The sequence below is a fragment of the Lepisosteus oculatus genome, chromosome 4 (genome assembly GCF_040954835.1).
Source record: "Lepisosteus oculatus isolate fLepOcu1 chromosome 4, fLepOcu1.hap2, whole genome shotgun sequence".
NCBI lineage: Eukaryota > Metazoa > Chordata > Actinopteri > Semionotiformes > Lepisosteidae > Lepisosteus > Lepisosteus oculatus.
Window position 1 is genome coordinate 65,558,277 of NC_090699.1, and position 20,008 is coordinate 65,578,284.

The 20,008-nt window shown below is 54.1% G+C and overlaps 2 protein-coding genes and 1 long non-coding RNA gene across 6 annotated transcripts in view; 1 reads left to right on the top strand and 2 right to left on the bottom strand.

Moving 5' to 3' along the window:
- celsr3 (cadherin, EGF LAG seven-pass G-type receptor 3) overlaps nt 1-2,662 on the top strand; it is a 58,790-nt gene extending 56,128 nt beyond the window's left edge. For both annotated transcript variants that reach the window (XM_069189578.1, XM_069189580.1), the window contains exon 36: nt 45-2,662. In XM_069189578.1, the coding sequence (XP_069045679.1) occupies nt 45-72 (28 nt within the window). In that variant the 3' untranslated portion in view covers nt 73-2,662. The remainder of the gene's footprint in view (nt 1-44) is intronic.
- A 741-nt stretch (nt 2,663-3,403) lies between these two features.
- dalrd3 (DALR anticodon binding domain containing 3) lies at nt 3,404-11,455 on the bottom strand. 3 transcript variants are annotated; one of them, XM_069189582.1, is made up of 13 exons: nt 11,074-11,454; nt 9,957-10,255; nt 8,982-9,280; nt 7,498-7,556; nt 7,233-7,352; nt 6,918-6,988; nt 6,461-6,516; nt 6,257-6,339; nt 5,805-5,931; nt 5,133-5,191; nt 4,678-4,800; nt 4,164-4,232; nt 3,404-3,538 (listed from the first exon to the last, which is right to left on the bottom strand). In XM_069189582.1, exons 1-13 carry the CDS (start codon nt 11,305-11,307, stop codon nt 3,419-3,421), a joined length of 1,719 nt encoding a protein of 572 aa, XP_069045683.1. In that variant the 5' UTR covers nt 11,308-11,454; the 3' UTR covers nt 3,404-3,418. The 3 variants fall into 3 exon arrangements, 2 of the variants coding, with proteins under 2 accessions (XP_069045683.1, XP_069045684.1); XR_011189500.1 differs by having other exon boundaries at nt 3,510-3,538; nt 4,671-4,800; XM_069189583.1 differs by lacking the exon at nt 4,678-4,800 and having other exon boundaries at nt 11,074-11,455.
- A 187-nt stretch (nt 11,456-11,642) lies between these two features.
- On the bottom strand, nt 11,643-15,342 carry LOC138238455 (uncharacterized). The gene is made up of 2 exons (XR_011189501.1): nt 15,255-15,342; nt 11,643-12,644 (listed from the first exon to the last, which is right to left on the bottom strand). It is a non-coding gene; the product is annotated as an uncharacterized lncRNA (long non-coding RNA).
- Between the last annotated feature and the right edge of the window lie 4,666 nt (nt 15,343-20,008).

The window sequence follows — 20,008 nt, forward strand, 5'->3', positions numbered from 1 at the left end:
TCTCTGATTTTAAGCCCAGCCCCCGCCCTTTTTTGTTTTTGCAGAGTTGCTCGAAGCGAAGGACAGTCCTGATGACACCCCCAGCTTCCCACAGTGCAGTGTGTCTGTGGCTCCCCGCTGTCCCCGGCAGGACAGGAGCAGTCAGCTCCCGACAGGCCGCTGCGGCACCGTGGGATACAGGAGGACTTTGCCTGCAGGAGCAGTGTGGCCAGGCCGGGCCAGGCGCAGGGGGTGGGGGGTAAGAATGTGGTTGCGCCCCGTCGGGGGAGAGAGAGAGACTCAGGCTGGCATCGTGGCACAGCCCGGTTGGCCATAATACACCGTATCCGCACCGCGAAATCGCCACGGCGACATGGATGAACTGGCTCAGCAGAAGATTTGCTCACAGGACAGAGAAAATACACACTCGCACAAGAACCACAGCAGCGTGGAGGCGAAGAAGTAAAACTTAAATGCAAGCAACTTTTTTTATACATTTTGTATCTTTTTCATCAGAGAGGAGAATATTTCTATCGTGTTGTTTTTAAAGCGCTCCTGCCCGAGGACAAAGACAGAGAGAGAGAGAGAGAGAGAGGAGCCTCCTGCCTCGTCCAGCAGGGGGAGGGAGCGTGCAGGTCTGGGGGGGTGCACGAGGTCCGGGAGGTGAGGCCCTGATTCTCTGCCCGTCTCCGAGGACCACAGTTGCTAGACACGCGTTACTGGCCCCACAAGATCCACTCCGTCGCCTCCTGTAGGTGCAGGAGGGGAGTTGCCTCTGGAATGATGTTATCTCACGCCTCAAGACGCATAACCAGACATTTCCCCCGCACATGTCCTCGAGTTCAGCCTGGTTCAGCCTCCCGCTTCCCTGCGAGCCCTCTGTACCTCGGACCCCTGCCGAGCGGACTCAAGCCCGCGGGGGGGAGCGGAGCTCGTCTGCAGGAGACAGCCGCGTCCTTCCTGCTGACCGGCCCAGTTGAGCTGGACAAGAGCAGAGCTGTGCTGGGGTGGTGAAAGGGTACTCTGGGTACCGCCGCAAACTGCTGCCACCGTGCAGCGATCCTGGCTCACAGGCAGCACCCGCCAGCGATCTGTCAGCTTCTGAACCGCAGGCAGGCGGAACGAATGACGGATATTGATATTAATTAGTATTGCCTCAGAGTAAGCAGCCTCAGACAGCCGTTTTGACCTTATAAGGGCTCGTCAGTGTGGCTTAGCTCGCTGTGACCAGAGACACAGGCAGATCTCTCCTGGGTATCTTTGCAAGGCTAGGCTGCTTGCTTTGTCTGTATCCACACTGGACCTGGGCATTGTGATGTGATGGTGGTGGGGAGGGAGGGGCTAATTAATATGCATACCCAGAATTCACTGTGTCTATCTTATCTGTCTCTCTATGGGTCAGTGCTGCCCAGGTAACTCAATGTTTACATCTGAATGTTTTTTCTAGATTGCTATAGCTGCTAGACCTGAACTTCTGTCTACCAACCTGTCTATCTGCCACCTGTCTCTTTATGTAGCCATCACATCGGGCTTGTTTCAGAGAGTTTCCATTTCACCCCTTCACCAACTAACTCCTGGGCCCAGAGGAGCGTGGAAGGGGAGCTGTGTGTTATTTTATAGAGGAAAAAAAAAGCATCGTGGTTAATGTTTACAGATGAAGATGATGGTAGCTACAGTGGAGACGGCAAGGAATGTGGATTTTGAAGAGGTTTAGAGAAACCATTTTGTAAAGATGAGAAGGGTAAATTTATCCCACTGTTTCATCAGGATCCCCTAGTGCCCAGATCAGTAGCAACATTCCTCCAGGAACAGAAATTTGACAGGCGGTGTTCTGCTGATCTTCACGTGCAGGAACACAGAGGCTGATACACAGACAGAGCTTCATTTGTTTGTCTCTGGTTTTCTTTGGGTTTTGTTGGAGGGAGGGAGGGGTGGTGTCGCCCTACACCACCCTGAAGACAGACGCGATATTGCCAAAAAAAGACACCCCTTTTTTTCCCTTTCTCCCTTAGAAACAAGACAACATGCAATGCCTTTACAACCATTTTATAAGCTTGTTTTTATATATATATACACACACATATATTTATTTATTTTTAGCTATTTTGAAGATTCATTTATGGGCGGTTTTTTATTTGACCTCTGTACTGTCGTGCCACATCGCAACCTGTCGTCTTGGCTTCGACCCCTTCCGAACAGTTCCAGGCACCGGGCTCTCCTTCGTTAAGGAAGTGACCTGCAGTGCCTAACTGAATTAAGGGTCAGTTCTGGAATGGAAGTGCAAAGTCTGGCTGCCTCCAGCTGGAGCGAGACAGGGGAACGAGGAGAGTGCCCCGACAGGGGTCACCGACGCACCCCCGTTTCAGAGAGAGTGGTATAGCCTACTCTCCCATGTCTGCTCAGAACAGTGGGCAGACATGCAGGACGTCCCCCAGGGAATGTGATGATGTCACTATTCTGGGAGGAGTCGGGACAGGAAGGGGCGGGGCAGTTAGTATGACATCATCCTCACTTGTCTTTTCCTCACCCGGATGGCCGTATTCTTTTTCTTTAAGAAACCTGATGGGAGGTTGGGGGGGTATGGAGGAGGGAGGGGGGGAGGAGTGATCGTGGCGTCTCCTTCCTCCATCGTGTAAAACTGTACAAGGGGAAAGTCTGGAAATTAAAATAAAATCAAAACTTGCAAAAAAAAAAAAATCACTCTGCAGTTGGTGCCGTGTGTACGCGTTCATCCCCTCGCCTCAGGGGGCAGCTTGTTTCAGACTCCCAGATCTTTGCCTGGAAAGGCCCTCTGTTGAGGGAGTATAAAGGTTATAAAGGAGAGGACGAGAGCCTGCTCGTGGATCTGAGGACCTCCAGTGGGCTGGTTGCTGAAGCAGGCCAGGGTATTGCTCCGGACGCCCTGGTCTCGCGTATCTATCTCCTCTCATCGAGGCACTTTTGCAGGTGGGGTTTTAACCCTCCCGCTTGTGCAAAACCATAATTTCATCTTCATCTCGTCAGAAATCCTGGAATTTTCTCAGCTATTTTATTGCATGCACACACACACCCGATCGCTAACGGCCTCTACGGCCCTTCGTTCCAGAACCGGGGGGGGGGCGATCCAACACACAGTCGCGGGACCGGTCCTTCCTGATGCTGCCCGCTTCCACAGCGCCCTCCACAGGCCGGACTGTAGCAGGGCTGTCTTGCACGCCTTCAGCCAGCCACTGGGGGGCGCTGTTGACCGGCGAGATAAAGGTAACGGGGGGGCGATGCTGCTCGACCCACCCACGGCAGGCACTGGGCGTCTTGGCATCGTCTCTCTCATCATCGCTACCCCAGTCCGTTTGCGCCCAGGGGTTCCAAGCACTTGGAAAAGCTTCGCAAAAAAAACGTTTTTCCGGAAAGACTTGGGAGGAGTCGGAAGTGGACGCCAGGCGGGCGGGGCGCCCTGCGCCTACAGCTGGCGGAGGGGGGGCACGTGCAGCATCTCCAGGGCGCAGTGGAACAGCCGCTGCACGGCGCCCAGCAGCCGGAGGCGGGAGAGCATCTGGGCGAACAGGTGAGGCCGGGGCTCCTGCACAGGGGAGGAGAGGGAGGAGGTCAAGTCAGGAATCGCCCCGGGGGCCAGGGGCATACGCACCGTCGCGCCCCCCTCGCCCCAGGAGGGGTGCAGGGCAAAGACCGAAAACGTGACAACACTCGAGAGGAGCAGATCAACGAAGTACCAACTGTCAGCCGCTCGTGGGTCTGAGAATCTCACCCAGCTGTTTCTTGCCAGGGTACCGGCTTCAACCACATGGCCGGGCCGTTTGTTCCCCCCTCCCACCACCCTTTGGGTAGAGTTCCTTCTGTTCTCGATTTTTTTTTTTTTTAATGCACTTTCACGGAGTTCCTCCGATTTTCACACAGTCGCTCTCTGAACTGGGGTCTCTGATTTGGGATCATTCTGAAAAACTACACTCGGTTGACATCGTCAGGGCCTGATCGGATTGTCAAGACGTGTATCCTCTCTCCTTGGGCCCATCAGCGTGGGACACTGCCTGAAGATGTGCAGGGGGGACGGGGACAGTGAGAGGGCTCAAGGAAGGCCGTGATGGACGAACGGAGACAGGGGAAGGCACACAGAGCAGAGCCAGGAGCCGGACCAGGGGCTGAGCAAGATCGCAGCAGAGTGGGAGACGCTGTCCAGCCTCACTTACCCCAAGGATGTGGACTCTGTTGTAGTAGGAGCTGAAGTCCATGCTGAGAGACACCAGGAACTTACACACCTGCAGAGAGATGATGAGAGAAAGAGGTCCGAGTCACAGACACCAGACCTGTATACTGTGCACATAGACCACCATACTGAACACACCTGTACATAACCCCACACTGAGCACACCTGTACACACACCTCCTTACTGTACTGTACATAGAACTCCATAGTGAGCACTCTTGAACACACTGCGTATACCTTTGTGGTGAAGACATTTGTACAGGATTCCAGACAAAGCACACCTGTATATCTGTGTATCTGAACATGCCTCCATCAGAGCACACCTGAACACTGCCGTACAAAACTCCACAGACCTGTATGTGCGCTGTAGATACCCGTACTGCATCAGCGCTTGCCTGAAGGAGTTACCTTGCAACAGGACAACATGTGAAGTTCTCCTTCTTTTTCTGTCATTTCACAAGCTTGTTTACACCCTCCTCCTGCCCCTCACATCTCACCGCCTCGGTCCCCAGGCTGATCCGCGGCCCCGCCTCTCTCCCGAGCTCTCCCAGCGCCTGTCCTGACTGCTCCAGCAGCTCCAGGAAAGGGATGATGTAATTGAACAGCAGAAGCCACTCCCCCTGGTGGAGAGACACAGGCAGTGATCTGCCGCTGTGTTCTATGGAAGAGAACTGGGGCGATTGCAGGTGTGTGGAAATACACCTGTTTTTATAACCTGCACAAAAAGATACAAACCCAACTGCCCTGCTGAAACAACTATGGGAAGAAAACGACACCCAACAGCTGCGATGACGCACAAGAGGGCAGTACCATGCTCCACTGTGACCACTCAGTGCCCACGATGTACAGAGGGCATGGTGCCACCTGTCTGTGCCTGACATGTCACTGATATACATACCCTGAGGACAGCTACACAGCAGTCCTAGTTCCTCCATGAAAGAAAGGCACATACCTCTTCTTTAAGGCAGGTGAAGTCCAGCTGTGAGGCTTCAGGCATCTGTGGGTAGAGTCCTGAGAGAGAGACAGGGAATTAGATGGGCAAAACAGAGAGGAAAAGGAGAGGGGACAGGACTAGAGAGAGAGACAGAAGGAGAGAGGACAGGACTAGAGAGAGAGACAGAAGGAGAGAGGACAGGACTAGAGAGAGAGAGAGAGACAGAAGGAGAGAGGACAGGACTAGAGAGAGAAGGAGAGGGGGACAGGGTTAGAGAGAGAGACAGAAAGACAAGGGGACAGGGTTAGAGAGAGAGACAGAAAAACAAGGAGACAAGGTTAGAGAGAGAGACAGAAAGATGAAGGAAACAGGGTTAGAGAGAGACAGAAAGTCAAGGGGACAGGGTTAGAGAGAGAGACAGTAGGACAGGGGGACAGGGTTAGAGAGAGAGACAGAAAGACAAGGGGACAGGGCTAGAGAGAGAGACAGACAAGGGGACAGGGTTAGAGAGAGAGACAGAAAGTCAAGGGGACAGGGTTAGAGAGAGAGACAGTAGGACAGTAGGACAGGGGGACAGGGTTAGAGAGAGAGACAGACAAGGGGACAGGGTTGAGAGGAGAGCTGGAGACAGCGGCGTGGCGAGAGTGAGCCAGAGGGAGGGGCGATGACACTCTGAGGGAGGGAGCCAACCTTGCTGCACGGCCTGCTGGTAGTTGGCGAAGAGCGTGGCGAGGCGGGCGCAGTTGTACAGCACGAAGACTCCGCCGCGCCCCCCCTTCGTGGACACACACGCCTCGCGCCGCACATCCAGGGTCACCTGACACGACAGCGCCCGGCGCCCGTCAGCACAGCACTGCCCACCTTCCCTCATCCTCATCCTCCTCTCCAGCCCCGTGTCTTCATCATCAGTCCGTCTGTCCGAGCGGTCAGTGTCAGTCTGTGTGGTCACCAACTGGCTGAGGAATACCATTCTGTCCGAGCGGTCAGTGTCAGTCTGCGTGGTCACCAACTGGCTGAGGAATACCAATCTGTCCGAGCGTTCAGTGTCAGTCTGTGCGGTCACCAACTGGCTGAGGAATACCATTCTGTCCGAGCGGTCAGTGTCGGTTGGTCTGGTCGGTGTGCCAATGTCTACAACTCACCGGACTGTGATGCGCAGAGGACAGCAGGTCAAACTTCACTGTGGCAGAGGTCATGACCCTGATGATGTCGTCCCAGGCCTGGCCTGGAAATGAAAGCACTGTTACAAGAGCAGCTCTGCACAGAGAAGGTCACTGAGGGACTCTGGGCTGGTGTCGCTGTGATGCCCTTCCCCCAGAGCAGGGAGTTACTCAGCAGTCGGTCACCTTGAACTTCTCCATACTTCATCTCTGAAGCCTCCCTCATCTGGGCTCTTCGCAGCCTGCGGACACAAGCACAGTGTCACACTGAGGACCCCCGAGCAAGAGAGAGAGCGGGGCTCACAGTCAGACACCCCGAGACAGCAAGGATCACAGTCAGACACCCCGAGAGAGCGAGGCTCACAGTCAGAAACCCCGAGAGAGAGAGCGAGGCTCACAGTCAGACACCCCGAGAGAGCGGGGCTCACAGTCAGACACCCCGAGAGAGCGAGGCTCACAGTCAGACACCCCGAGACAGCGAGGCTCACAGTCAGACACCTCGAGAGAGAGAGAGCGGGGCTCACAGTCAGACACCCCGAGACAGCGAGGCTCACAGTCAGACACCTCGAGAGAGAGAGAGCGGGGCTCACAGTCAGACACCCCGAGACAGAGGGCCACATTAGGAGCCTGATTAGGCACTTACTGGAGATACTGGCAGGCGCTGAGCTCAGAGTCTGAACCGCTGGTCTGTACTGGGCCGCAGAGCAGGAGTCTCTGCAATACAGAAAGTGAGAGCACTCAACAACGTGCAGAGTCTGCATCGCCCTCCCTCTCCGCTGGGACACAGCCAGTACGGGCCGGTACTAGTCTCATCGACGACGACTCCCCCTCACTGACAACCAGCACTCCATATGGGGGCGCTCGCGGGGGAACCTGGGAATTTGGGGGCTGGATTGGGGGTTCCTGAGCTAGGCAGCTAAAATCCAGTGGGGGCTCCCCCCCGTGCACCCCAGCCTACCTGCCGGACACCTGGCCCCCCCGGAGCCCGCAGGCCCACTGCCTGCCACAGCACGGCCACCTGCTGCTGTCGGAACTCCCCCGGACTCCCAGCGATGTGGAGCACTGTGCAGGCCGCCGCCTGCAGGGGGAGACAGAGAGGGGAGCACTGAGAGGCCGGTGGCTCCGCTCTTGACCTCATCCCATCAAACAACTGGCCCGCGAGGCCGCGAAAGAGAGGAGGCCCTGGCCTCGTCAGGCCGCCAGAATCGTCGAGCTGCACTGACCTGACAGCGGGACAGCGCCCCCTCCAGCTGGGCCAGGTGCGCAACACTGTCCTTCAGCACTGCGACAGACAGACAGACAGACAGACAGGGGCGGATAAGAGTCTCACACAACACAAGCCAGCACTCCTGTCGTCCCGTACGTACACAAGGAAACAAAACTCCTTTGGGTTCATCCTCAGCTTCACTGCGACACTGCAGACAGTAGAAAAGTGAATACAGTGTGACAGGGAGAATAAGACCGTCAGCACATCCAGCGACAGAGGGGTACAGTGAGAGTGAGACAGGATAAGAGTGACCAGTGATGTTGACAGAGGGGTACAGTGAGAGTGAGACAGGATAAGAGTGTCCAGTGATGTTGACAGAGGGGTACAGTGAGAGTGAGACAGGATAAGAGTGTCCAGTGATGTTGACAGAGGGGTACAGTGAGAGTGAGACAGGATAAGAGTGTCCAGTGATGTTGACAGAGGGGTACAGTGAGAGTGAGACAGGATAAGAGTGTCCAGTGATGTTGACAGTGGGGTACAGTGAGAGTGAGACAGGATAAGAGTGTCCAGTGATGTTGATAGAGGGGAACAGTGACAGTGAGACAGGATAAGAGTGTCCAGTGATGTTGACAGAGGGGTACAGTGAGAGTGAGACAGGATAAGAGTGTCCAGTGATGTTGACAGAGGGGTACAGTGAGAGTGAGACAGGATAAGAGTGTCCAGTGATGTTGACAGAGGGGCACAGTGAGAGTGAGACAGGATAAGAGTGTCCAGTGATGTTGACAGAGGGGTACAGTGAGAGTGAGACAGGATAAGAGTGTCCAGTGATGTTGACAGAGGGGTACAGTGAGAGTGAGACAGGATAAGAGTGTCCAGTGATGTTGACAGAGGGGTACAGTGAGAGTGAGACAGGATAAGAGTGTCCAGTGATGTTGACAGAGGGGTACAGTGAGAGTGAGACAGGATAAGAGTGTCCAGTGATGTTGACAGAGGGGTACAGTGAGAGTGAGACAGGATAAGAGTGTCCAGTGATGTTGACAGAGGGGTACAGTGAGAGTGAGACAGGATAAGAGTGTCCAGTGATGTTGACAGAGGGGTACAGTGACAGTGAGACAGGACAAGAGTGTCCAGTGATGTTGACAGAGGGGTACAGTGAGAGTGAGACAGGATAAGAGTGTCCAGTGATGTTGACAGAGGGGTACAGTGAGAGTGAGACAGGATAAGAGTGTCCAGTGATGTTGACAGAGGGGCACAGTGAGAGTGAGACAGGATAAGAGTGTCCAGTGATGTTGACAGAGGGGTACAGTGAGAGTGAGACAGGATAAGAGTGTCCAGTGATGTTGACAGAGGGGCACAGTGACAGTGAGACAGGACAAGAGTGTCCAGTAATGTTGACAGTGGGGTACAGTGAAGCTAAGAGTGTCCAGTGACGTCACTGAGTGAGATGCACAGAGAATGTGATATAGCAAGAGTGCCCAATGAGTGCAGTGGCGTTCTCACCCAGGCAGGTGGTCAGACTGGGATCGTATCCCTGCAGCCTCTGCTCCTGGATCACCCTCCTGATGTCCACACGTATGCGTCTCCCCACTTTCTCACTGCTGGCACCCCCTGCCGCCTCAAGGTCACCAGCTCCTGCCTCCTCAGCGTAGGGGGACTTCAGCAGAGCCTCCCACAGCGCTTGCTCTGTCTCCCGATTGGTCCACCCCGTGGACACCGTGGGCCAATCAACTCCCAGCAGTCGGAGAAATGAGATGATGTCACTTCCTTCCTCTAGGACCGGGCACAGGGAGACACTGAACCTGAGAGAGACAGGCAGCGTGACACAGAGATGGAGTGAACAAGACAATTGTTATTGGCAGGTTACTTCTCGGTATATTAGCCTGTACCATCATCATTATCAGTTCTGCCAATCCATTTTCTGACAGTTTGATCCAGTACAGGGTCCCAGGAGAGCCAGAGGCTATCCCAGGAAGGAATGAGTGCAAAGCAGGATACACCTAGGACAACATGGCAGCCCATTGCAGGGCACACAGAGAGAGAGACGCACACAGAGACGCACACAGAGACGCACACAGAGACGCACACAGAGACGCACACAGAGAGAGACAGAGAGAGACAGAGAGAGACAGAGAGAGACAGAGAGAGACAGAGAGATGCACACAGAGACGCACACACGGAGAGTCGCACACAGAGAGAGACAGAGAGAGACGCACACACGGAGAGACACACACAGACACCGATTTTCCATGCATTTCACCGAGCTGGACAGACTCGTCCTCCTTCGTCTGTAACCACATCCTCTCCTGCCTCTGCCTCTCCCTTCCGATCTCTGTTTTGCTTTTACGTTGTATACAACAGTAACTCTGCTGGCCATCCAAAGAGGTAAAAATGTGTCCCTGGCATCACCGCCAGAGAAAAACTACAAAAATCAGTCTAGTCAACAGTCAGTCAGCGCCCCCCCCCAGCTCTACTCACCCTTGCTTGCGAAACAGCGCCGCCAGGTGGTCAGTGACGAGCACAGCGCGCAGCTGGCCGAGAGAGAGGGAGCTGGAGGAGGGCCGGGGGTGCAAGACGGGGCAGTTCAGCACCACCCCCCTGCCCAGCTGCCCCGGGGGGGGGCCCAGGTACAGGGAGGGGTGCTCCAGGACGTCCCGGAACACGGCGGGGCGATCGGCTCGAACCCGCAGCCCCGCTGCGCTCGCCTCACACGCCCCCAGCGGGAGCAGGCCCGGCGCCTGCAGGGACAGCAGTCTCTGGACCACGGGCCCCGGGACCTGTGGCACACACACGGGGGAACAGGGGCCTGTCACCGGCTCTCTGTCTGCCTGCGCACCATCCCTCCTCGATCCTCTAGAGACCCCACCATCCCTCCTCGATCCTCTAGGGACCCCTCGATCCTCTAGAGACCCCTCTAGAGACCCCACCATCCCTCCTCGATCCTCTAGAGACCCCTCTAGAGACGCCACCTTCCCTCCTCGATCCTCTAGAGATCCCTCGATCCTCTAGAGACCCCACCATCCCTCCCCGATCCTCTAGAGACCCCTCGATCCTCTAGAGACCCCACCATCCCTCCTCGATCCTCTAGAGACCCCTCGATCCTCTAAAGACCCCACAATCCCTCCTCGATCCTCTAGAGACCCCAACATCCCTCCTCGATCCTCTAGAGACCCCTCGATCCTCTAGAGACCCCACCATCCCTCCTCGATCCTCTAGAGACCCCTCTAGAGACCCCAACATCCCTCCCCGATCCTCTAGAGACCCCACCATCCCTCCTCGATCCTCTAGACCCCTCGATCCCTCTATCTTCTAGAGACCCCTCGATCCTCTAGAGACCCTGCCATCACTAGATCCCTCTATCCACTCCTCTACCCCTCCATCTGTATATTCTTCCACTACCACCCCTCCGCTCCCAGCAGCACGGAGCTCAGCGCTGTCGGCTTCACGCCGCGGTGCAGCGAGCGGGTCCAGTCCGGTCCAGTCGCGGGCCCGGGGACCCTGTCCGCCGTCAGATGACGGGCCGGTGCCCGGCAGCGAAACACCGGCGAAGGAAAACTCTCACATCCGAGTCCAGCCCGGCGCGACAGCCACTTACCTGCCCGTCGGGGTACAGTTTTTTCAGCACGGCGGCCGGCGCTAAGAAATCTCTGCTGCGGAGGTTTTTCGCGCTGCTCTCCTTGAACCAGAGCCCCCCCGGGCCGGCCGAGCTGCTCCGGCCGAGCGGGGAGCGCTGCGAGCCGGCGTCAGCCTCCAGGTCGCCCCGCAGCGCGGAGCTCAGAGCTCGGACCGTGCAGCTGATCCGAAGGGGCGACCCCTCCGCACCCTCCATTATGCATACGAAAGCGCGACCGTTTTCTCAAGTTAAAAATAAATCATTTCTTTTTTTTTTAAATATATTTTTCTTACATCAGTTAATAACCCTACAGTCTTCAGTACACGTTTCCAGCTCGTGAAAATTCACTCCCGGGTGGAACCTTGCAGTCGTTACCCGTTGTTTTCGGGGGGAATTTCACCCGAGAGCAACAATCTCGACACGTGACGTTTTGGTCCTGGAGTCACATCGTCGCCATCTTGTGTGTGGCTAAAGCTGTCAAAAGTCGACTTTTTCTAATCAATCTTTTAAAATAATAACGCGTATATATATAAAGTAAAACCAAACAAGTGTTTACTTTTGTATTAAATATCATTTATTGTGTTTGTCATAAAGTTCATACAATGTGTTCAAGAGCTCGACGAAAGATTAACTAAGTAAGGCAATTTCGACAAACATTGCTAAGACCTTGGTGTAGGTCCTGTTTTTGTGTCTCTCACTTTGTCTCTGGGTTACGGCAATTACACTTCCCTGTGACACTCTCTAACATTCTCTAACACTTCTTCTTTCACTTTTTCATGAATGAATTACAGTGTTGCAAAAACAATGACAGGTAGCAAGACACAAGATCAGATCACTTTATCGGCCATATTCCATTTCTTGTATTAGGAATCTGTCTTATCGCAGACCCCAGCTTGCTCTCCATGACACACAAACAGGGAGAGAAGCTGGGGGTCAGAGCGCAGGGTCAGCCGTTTATACGGCGCCCCTGGAGCAGTTGGGGTTAAGGGCCTTGCTCAGGGGCCCAACGGAGTAGGATTCCTCTGCCAGCCGCGGGATACGAACTGGCAACCTTCCAGCCACAGGCGCAGATCCTAAGCCATAGAGACACCTCACCGCCCCATGATGTCAAATGTTTATATCCAAAACAGAATGATCTGAGTGGCACTCCTATGTTCTTCAGTTAGCTGCACATCCAGCCCTGTCTGTCTTTGTGTGAGTGTTTGTGTGTTTTCATGTGACAGTAGTCATTCTGATTCTTCTCTTTCTTGGGAATGAAGGGATCGTGTTAGTGGTGTCTTCTCCAGCCAGTGAATCCAATATGCTGTCCACCTGGTCACAGCCAAGCACTGAGGACGGGGGATAAAGGGTTTGTCATGCACATGAGCGATCGGAGCAAATGTGGACCAGAATTCCCCAAACCCTCTCGCCTAACCTTACTCTCAGAGCACCTTGTATGAGGGGGCCCGGCCGGCTGTGACTGGACAGCGACACTACGGCCCTCTCTCTGCCTCGACGGGTGTCCTGGGCCGTCAGTCTTGGCTGACACGAGTTTCCCGATGGCTCCTGTGGGTCTGGCGAACCGGGAGAAAACGTGTCATTCCAGAGTGCAGCCTCCCTCCGTGACATCACTCCCAGCCAATGAGAGCACCTGCACATCATAGAGGAGCGGCTGTTCCTTCAGGACATCTGCCTGCAGCCCCTCCCCTGCTCCAGCTGACACCTGTCTCTGCAGGGCCTCTGCCTCCCTCTCTCTGTTACCCCAGTTACCTCTTTCCCTCCACACTGCTCCGTCTCTTTCTGTCCTTCTGTCCCCTCTGTCTCTTTATACCCCCCACTCCTATCTCTCTATCTTACTGCCCTCTCCTGTCTCTCTCTCTCTCTCTGCCCCCTCTCCTGTCTGTCTCACTATTTCTGCCCCCTCTCCTGTCTATTTCTTCCCATCTCCTGTCTATTTCTGCCCCTCTCTGCCCCCTCTCCTGTCTGTCTCACTATTTCTGCCCCCTCCCATCTCTCTCTCTATCTCTCTCTCTGCCCCTCTCCTGTCTATTTCTGCCCCCTCTCCTGTCTGTCTCCCTCTTTCTGCCCCTCTCCTGTCTATTTCTGCCCCTCTCCCATCTCTCTCTCTCTCTGCCCCTCTCCTGTCTCTCTCCCCCTCTCTCTGCCCCTCTCCTGTCTCTCTCTCCCTCTCTCTGCCCCTCTCCCATCTCTCTCTCTCTCTGCCCCTCTCCTGTATCTCCCCCTCTCTCTGCCCCTCTCCTGTCTCTCTCTCCCTCTCTCTGCCCCTCTCCTGTCTCTCTCTCCCTCTCTCTGCCCCTCTCCTGTCTCTCTCTCCCTCTCTCTGCCCCTCTCCTGTCTCTCTCTCCCTCTCTCTGCCCCTCTCCTGTATCTCCCCCTCTCTCTGCCCCTCTCCTGTCTCTCTCCCCCTCTCTCTGCCCCTCTCCTGTCTCTCTCTCTCTGCCCCTCTCCTGTCTCTCTCTCCCTCTCTCTGCCCCTCCCCCAGCTCTCCTCTGTTCTGGAAAGCCCCGGTTTCGGACTCTTTCACTTTCAGTAACTGACTAGCACACCCACACGGCCTGCTTCCTGTTTGTGGTGGAGTGCGCCCGCACACATACAGTACTGTACACACACTGTAAGCTGCCCACGCCGGCACACAGGCACACACTCCCCCCCTCTCCTGCCCCTCTCTCCCCCTCCTCTCCTGCCCCTCACCCTCCCTCTCTGCCTCCCACTCCCCCCTTCCTGGTTCCTGGTCTTCCTGGGGTTGCCCGTTGCCATGGCGTAGGAGTGGGTACGGAACCCGCAATCAGCTGGGTCGTCTCGGTAACAGCTGCATTATGGGTTCCGTTACCGACCCGCACGCTGACATCATCGGGACGTGTCTGAGCGGTTGTCTTCGGCCTGCCCGCGGCCGGCGGGGGCGCCGTCACGTGACCTCAGCACCAGCCAGGGAGAAAGCAGGAGAGGCCGCTAATGGGAAGAGCAGAAGTTACTGCAAGCAGGTGACAAGAGGGGGCCATAGTTCCCCAAGAGCTCCTCCCATCCCTGAGCCCAAAGACACTTCCACACAGCATCAAGCCCGGGTGGGACAGGAGTCTGTGTCCCGTCCTGGAGCTCTTGTGCTGGACAGCCCCGTCAGACAGCGAAGTCTAGGACTGGCGTGGTATCGGCTTTTCAGGCTGTGTTCTTGTGCTCTGCTCAGGTCTAATGTAACCTTTAACCTTTAACCAAGACGGACAGACACAATCTCTTCGTGCTGCAGCAGGGCAAATAAAAACTTCTACCGTTACAGTTTCCTATCCTTTTCCCTCTCCCTCCCAGTTCCAGTCAAATCTGTTTTAATGTAATATGTCCAACACGCTGCCAAAGCTTTCCACATGGAACATCCTCTATCTCTTTCTCTCCCTCTCTGCCTTCAGAGAGAATCGCTGGCGTGTCTGAGGAATCACACTGTTGCCAAAACAATAAGAAAGCAACTGCACGTATTTACAACAATACTATTTTCTGTGGTGTTATTATTAGTGTTAGAGAGGCGTGCTCTGCGCTCCTTAGGGTGTGACAGGTGATCACATACTGGGCTACAGCTGTATTGAAATTCAAAGAGCTGTACTGGCCTGTGTGATGAATGAATGTTGCCAAACTCTGTTTCTCCAATCCAGATCCAAAAAGCTTTACTGATGTGGACAACAAAACACAATGTTTCTAAAGTTCTAGCAATAAGCTCTCTCAGTCTTTGTCTCACTTGTCTCTCTTTGTCTCTCTGTCTCTCTCCCAGTCTCTGTCTCATTCAGAGGTGGACACGTGAAGGAAAGATTAAAAACAAGATAACAAGAGAAATGTAATTTCACGCCATGCTGCAGCAGAGAAAACGCTTTCTAAATTTAAAGCGAAAAACGGGGGCACCGTTTTAAAAATTCAGCCAACGAAGACGGCAGATTGCTCGTTTGAGATGAGAAACGATTTTTCCTTCCAGTCACGACATCAGGCTGTAACGGATTCTATATTCTTCCCCGTGAAGTACGTCAGGTTTCTGTGTTGCGGTGTGTACCCTGACCCCCCACACTCAGACAAAAGAGCGAGGGGTCGCGGTACCCCAGCAGCGCGCGCTGATCCAGACCTGGCCGTGCCAGACTGCTCAGAGAAACGCCCAGGGGCCCACAGCTCTCGGATCGAAGGCAACTCACCGTCTCTGGGCACGCGGTGCGCCTGATCCGCCAGCCCCTCCGCCGTCCGCCCGCTGTGCTGGAACCCAGCGAAGCCCCTGCCGTATTTATGAGCCCTGACTTCCTCTTGTCAGCCAGGCTGAGAGTCATTTTCACTTTCTTTTTCTCTGTAACTGAATCCTCTGTAACCTCTCTGGCTGCCCCTCCCTCCCTCGCTCCAACCCTCTTCCCTCTCTCCTCCACTTCTCTTGCTCTCTCCACCTCTTCTGCCCCCACTTGTCCGCCTCTGTGCCCTCAGTCCCCCTCTCTCCCCCTCTGCCCCAGCCCGGCACCCTGCTCTCCTCCAGGGTCATGACCCCCAGGAGGTGCCCAGCACAGGACCAGATTGCTCTTCCTCAAACAGGCCTACTCGCTATTCTAGAAAGCATATTTAATGGAAGTTATTCTCTGAAGTTCGGGAGGGATAACCAGGACAAGTCAATCTCACACGGCGGTACCTGATCACCGTCATTACAGAAATTAGCTCTACATATCAAGCACAAACCCCTCCCTTCACAGGCGTCCCCCCCAGCCCATCTCCTCCCTGCTTCTGCCCCCGGGTCACTCCCGAATGGGGTCCGAGCTCCTCGCCCTGTGGCCAGGAGGCTGACCGCTGACCAAGCAGGCCGAGCCAAACCTGCCCCCCCAGATCCCCCCCCCCACATGCTCAAAGCGCCCTGTTCTTGGACGTTGTCGTCCCTGGTGAGATCAGCATTAGTGATCCTTTCCTGTCAAGTCACTCATTGAAGTGCCCAGTGCTCCCAGTCTCCAGATGGAGAGCGGACATGTCCCACTGCCACCTGAGCTGTGAGTTAAGCAGTAGACTGAAAGGGCCGCAGGGGCCTATCCTGCCACGCAATGAGCAGAAGGCGAGGTACGCTCTGGGTGGCACGCCAGTCACTCACAGCAGGGCCAGTTTTCCCAGAAGCCAATTAACCCACCAGCATGTCTTTGGAAAATGTGAGGCAACTGGAGCGCCCGGAGGACACCCCCCCCACACACACACACACATATATATACGGGGAGAACATGCAAACTCCACGCACACAGCACCCTAGGTCGGGAATCGAACCCAGGGCCCCAGGACTGCACACTGCCCTACCACCGTACCACCTGAAATGCCCAATTCAGTTAATTTGATGTATAGGGAATTCGCCACATTGTGCTAGGAGCAGGCTTGGATTCTCGGCAGCTGGGTGTGATTGAAAAGCATGTTCCTGTAGGTAGCAGATTGGGTTTGGGGGAGGGGTGCCGTATCAGTTATCAGTGCCCCCACCCCAACCCCCTTGGGAAGATCAGATGACGTTGCTGGAATGAGGCTGGAAAGTCCCGTGGTTTCAGCGGTGGGATACTCGCCTGGGAAATGTCGCTCAGAATCCCATGTCTGTCCGACCCGTCCCGCTTTTCAGTTTCTCCACCTGGCCTTTCAGGTTTCCCCGAGAATTCACGGTGAAACACAGGCGCAGAACCGCCGGGACTGAGGCCTCTGTGGACCATCTGTTAGTCTCAGCCCAGTGATCCAGAACATCCATGGAGCTGCTTCTGCAACTGTCACCAGCGGCTTGGAGCCAGACTCCACAGTACTGGAGACAAGGCTCACCTGACACGTCGGGCAATTTGAATGCTTTTAACTCGACATCCAAACATCCTGATGACTCTTGCACATTGCTTCCGTAGAAGAAGAGACAATGTGATGTGGTGATAATGTTGACTCCAGATCTGACCCCTGTCAAGCACTATAATTCCCTGCTGTATTCGGGCAGCAGAAATCTAGGAGGCAGGTGGAAACTTCTTACGGCTTGACAGTTATCAGCACTGCGGGACAGTGTAACGGGCAGTGGTCAGTACAGTGAGACGGTCACTCAGTGTAACGGGCAGTGGTCAGTAGTGTGAGATGGTCACTCAGTGTAATGGGCAGTGGTCAGTACAGTGAGAGAGTCACTCAGTGTAATGGGCAGTGGTCAGTACAGTGAGACGGTGGCTCAGTGTAATGGGCAGTGGTCAGTACTGTGAGAGAGTCACTCAGTGTAACAGATAGTGGTAAGTACAATGAGACGGTCACTCAGTGTAACGGGCAGTGGTCAGTACTGTGAGATGGTCACTCAGTGTAATGGCCAGTGGTCAGTACAGTGAGAGAGAGTAAGTCACTGTGACTGTGAGAGAGTCACTCAGTGTAATGGCCAGTGGTCAGTACTGTGAGACGGTAGCTCAGTGTAACGGCCAGTGGTCAGTACAGTGAGACGGTCACTCAGTGTAACGGCCAGTGGTCAGTACAGTGAGACGGTCACTCAGTGTAACGGCCAGTGGTCAGTACAGTGAGACGGTCACTCAGTGTAATGGCCAGTGGTCAGTTCTGTGAGACAGTCACTCAGTGTAACAGATAGTGGTCGGTACTGTGAGACGGTCACTCAGTGTAATGGGCAGTGGTCAGTACAGTGAGACGGTGGCTCAGTGTAATGGGCAGTGGTCAGTACTGTGAGAGAGTCACTCAGTGTAATGGGCTGTGCTCAGTACTGTGAGAGTCAATCGGTGTATGGAACACTGACCAGACCTGGGGAACTGAATGGCCTGGGGGTCAGTCTATATGCCTGAGGTTCTGGGTGTCTGTGGTTCTGCTGTCTGTCTGTGGTTCTTCTGTCTGTCTGGGTTTCTTACTCTCTGTTGTTCTGCTGTCTGTCTGTAGTACATGTTTCCTATGCTGTAAGATCTAAGTTTTACATATAGATAACATACCTGGATTTGACTGTCCTCTTTCAGCTATGTATAAGATACAGCACTAAACCCCAGTCTTTCAGCCTGAACCATTTCCGTTTTAATTGAGGTGAACTGGTTGAACTCCACCTCAGCAGCTGACAATTTCTAACGGACACATTGGGACCGCGGCACCTTCAGGATTGAAAGCATTTACTCCTGGGAAAGGAGTCAGCGACACAAATGACGCCCGCCTGCCCCCACCCAGGCCAGCTCTGATCACGGCCCGAGGGGGAGGCTGAGCTTGGAAAGGCGAACCCGTGACGGAGGATCTCCTGATGTGCCGTCCTGCACGCCTCACCAGCTTCGCCTAAACCCACTGGGGACCCACTGCCCGCCTCTGCCAGGACTGTGCTTTGTGCTGCAGACTCTTCCAGCTCCGTGGCGCCGTGTGCCAGGCAGGCCAAGTCTCTCTCTCCCTGTTCCCCTTGGCACCTCACCACTCACTTCTGCTTTCGACCGAAGAGGGAAGAGAGACTGGAAGAGCCTGTTTACTCACGCTGGCCAAGCGGGGCACACACCAACAGCTGCTCCGGGAACACTCCCACACCTACACGTACACCCTTCACCGCGCACACTGACGAACTTACACCCCTTCACCGCGCACACTGACGAACTTACACCCCTTCACTGCGCACACTGACGAACTTACACCCCTGTACTGCACACACTTGTGAACTTACATCCCTTCACTGCGCACACTGACGAACTTACACCCCTGTACTGCACACACTTGTGAACTTACATCTCTTCACTGCGCACACTGACGAACTTACACCCCTGTACTGCACACACTCGTGAACTTACATCTCTTCACTGCGCACACTTGTGAACTTACATCTCTTCACTGCACACACTTGTGAACTTACATCTCTTCACTGCACACACTTGTGAACTTACATCTCTTCACTGCGCACACTTGTGAACTTACATCTTTTCACTGCACACACTTGTGAACTTACATCTCTTCACTGCACACACTTGTGAACTTACATCTCTTCACTGCGCACACTTGTGAACTTACATCTCTTCACTGCGCACACTTGTGAACTTACACTTCCACACTGGGCACACTCGTGAATTTACACCTCTTCACTGCGCACACTGACGAACTTACACCCCTGTACTGCACACACTCGTGAACTTACATCTCTTCACTGCGCACACTTGTGACCTTACACTTCTATACTGGGCACACTCGTGAATTTACACCTCTTCACTGGGTACACTCATGAACTTACAAACCCCTATACTGCACACACTCGTGAACTTACACATCTTCACCGCGCACAATGATGAACTTACACCCCTGTACTGCACACACTTGTGAACTTACATCTCTTCACTGCACACACTTGTGAACTTACATCTCTTCACTGCGCACACTTGTGAACTTACACTTCCACACTGCGCACACTCGTGAACTTTGACTTCTACACTGCGCACACTCGTGAACTTTGACCTCTACACCTCTATATATGCGTGGAGTGTCCAGAAAAGCGCTATATACGTGTAAGCAATTATTATTATTATTATTGGTTGATTATGGCCATGTGTACACGTACATTGGAATTCTTAATCGCGTTGATCTCTCGGGACAGACACTACAACAGACAACACCACACAGTGTAGACAGTACAGTACAGACATAATCAATAGTAACAACAGGAACAATCAATATGTAGTAGTGAGGGGAAAAACCATGGTAGACTGTGCAGAGTGCAGATGTGTGTGGAGTCAGAGGCTCTGCAGTGGGACAGAAGCTGAACATTAAGAACATTCGTGTTGGCCATTTTGCTATTAGTTTTAGAAAACGTTCCTTTAGAAGGTACTCCAGGTGGGGGTGGAGGGGATCCCCATTACCTGGAAAGCGCGTTGAGTGGAGTGTCCAGAAAAGCGCTATATAAGTGTAAGCAATTATTATTATTATTATTATTATTATTAGCACTAAGCACACAGCGAAATGATTTTGGACGAGACGATCT

Coding starts and splice junctions, on each gene's coding strand:
- dalrd3 (XM_069189582.1), bottom strand. CDS start 11,307: ATGGAGGGTGCGGAGGGGTCGCCCCTTCGGATCAGCTGCACGGTCCGA. Junction 6,989..7,232: donor GGGGGCCAGGTGTCCGGCAG/GTAGGCTGGGGT, acceptor TCTGTATTGCAG/AGACTCCTGCTCTGCGGCCC. Junction 3,539..4,163: donor ACAGAGTCCACATCCTTGGG/GTAAGTGAGGCT, acceptor TCCCCTGTGCAG/GAGCCCCGGCCTCACCTGTT.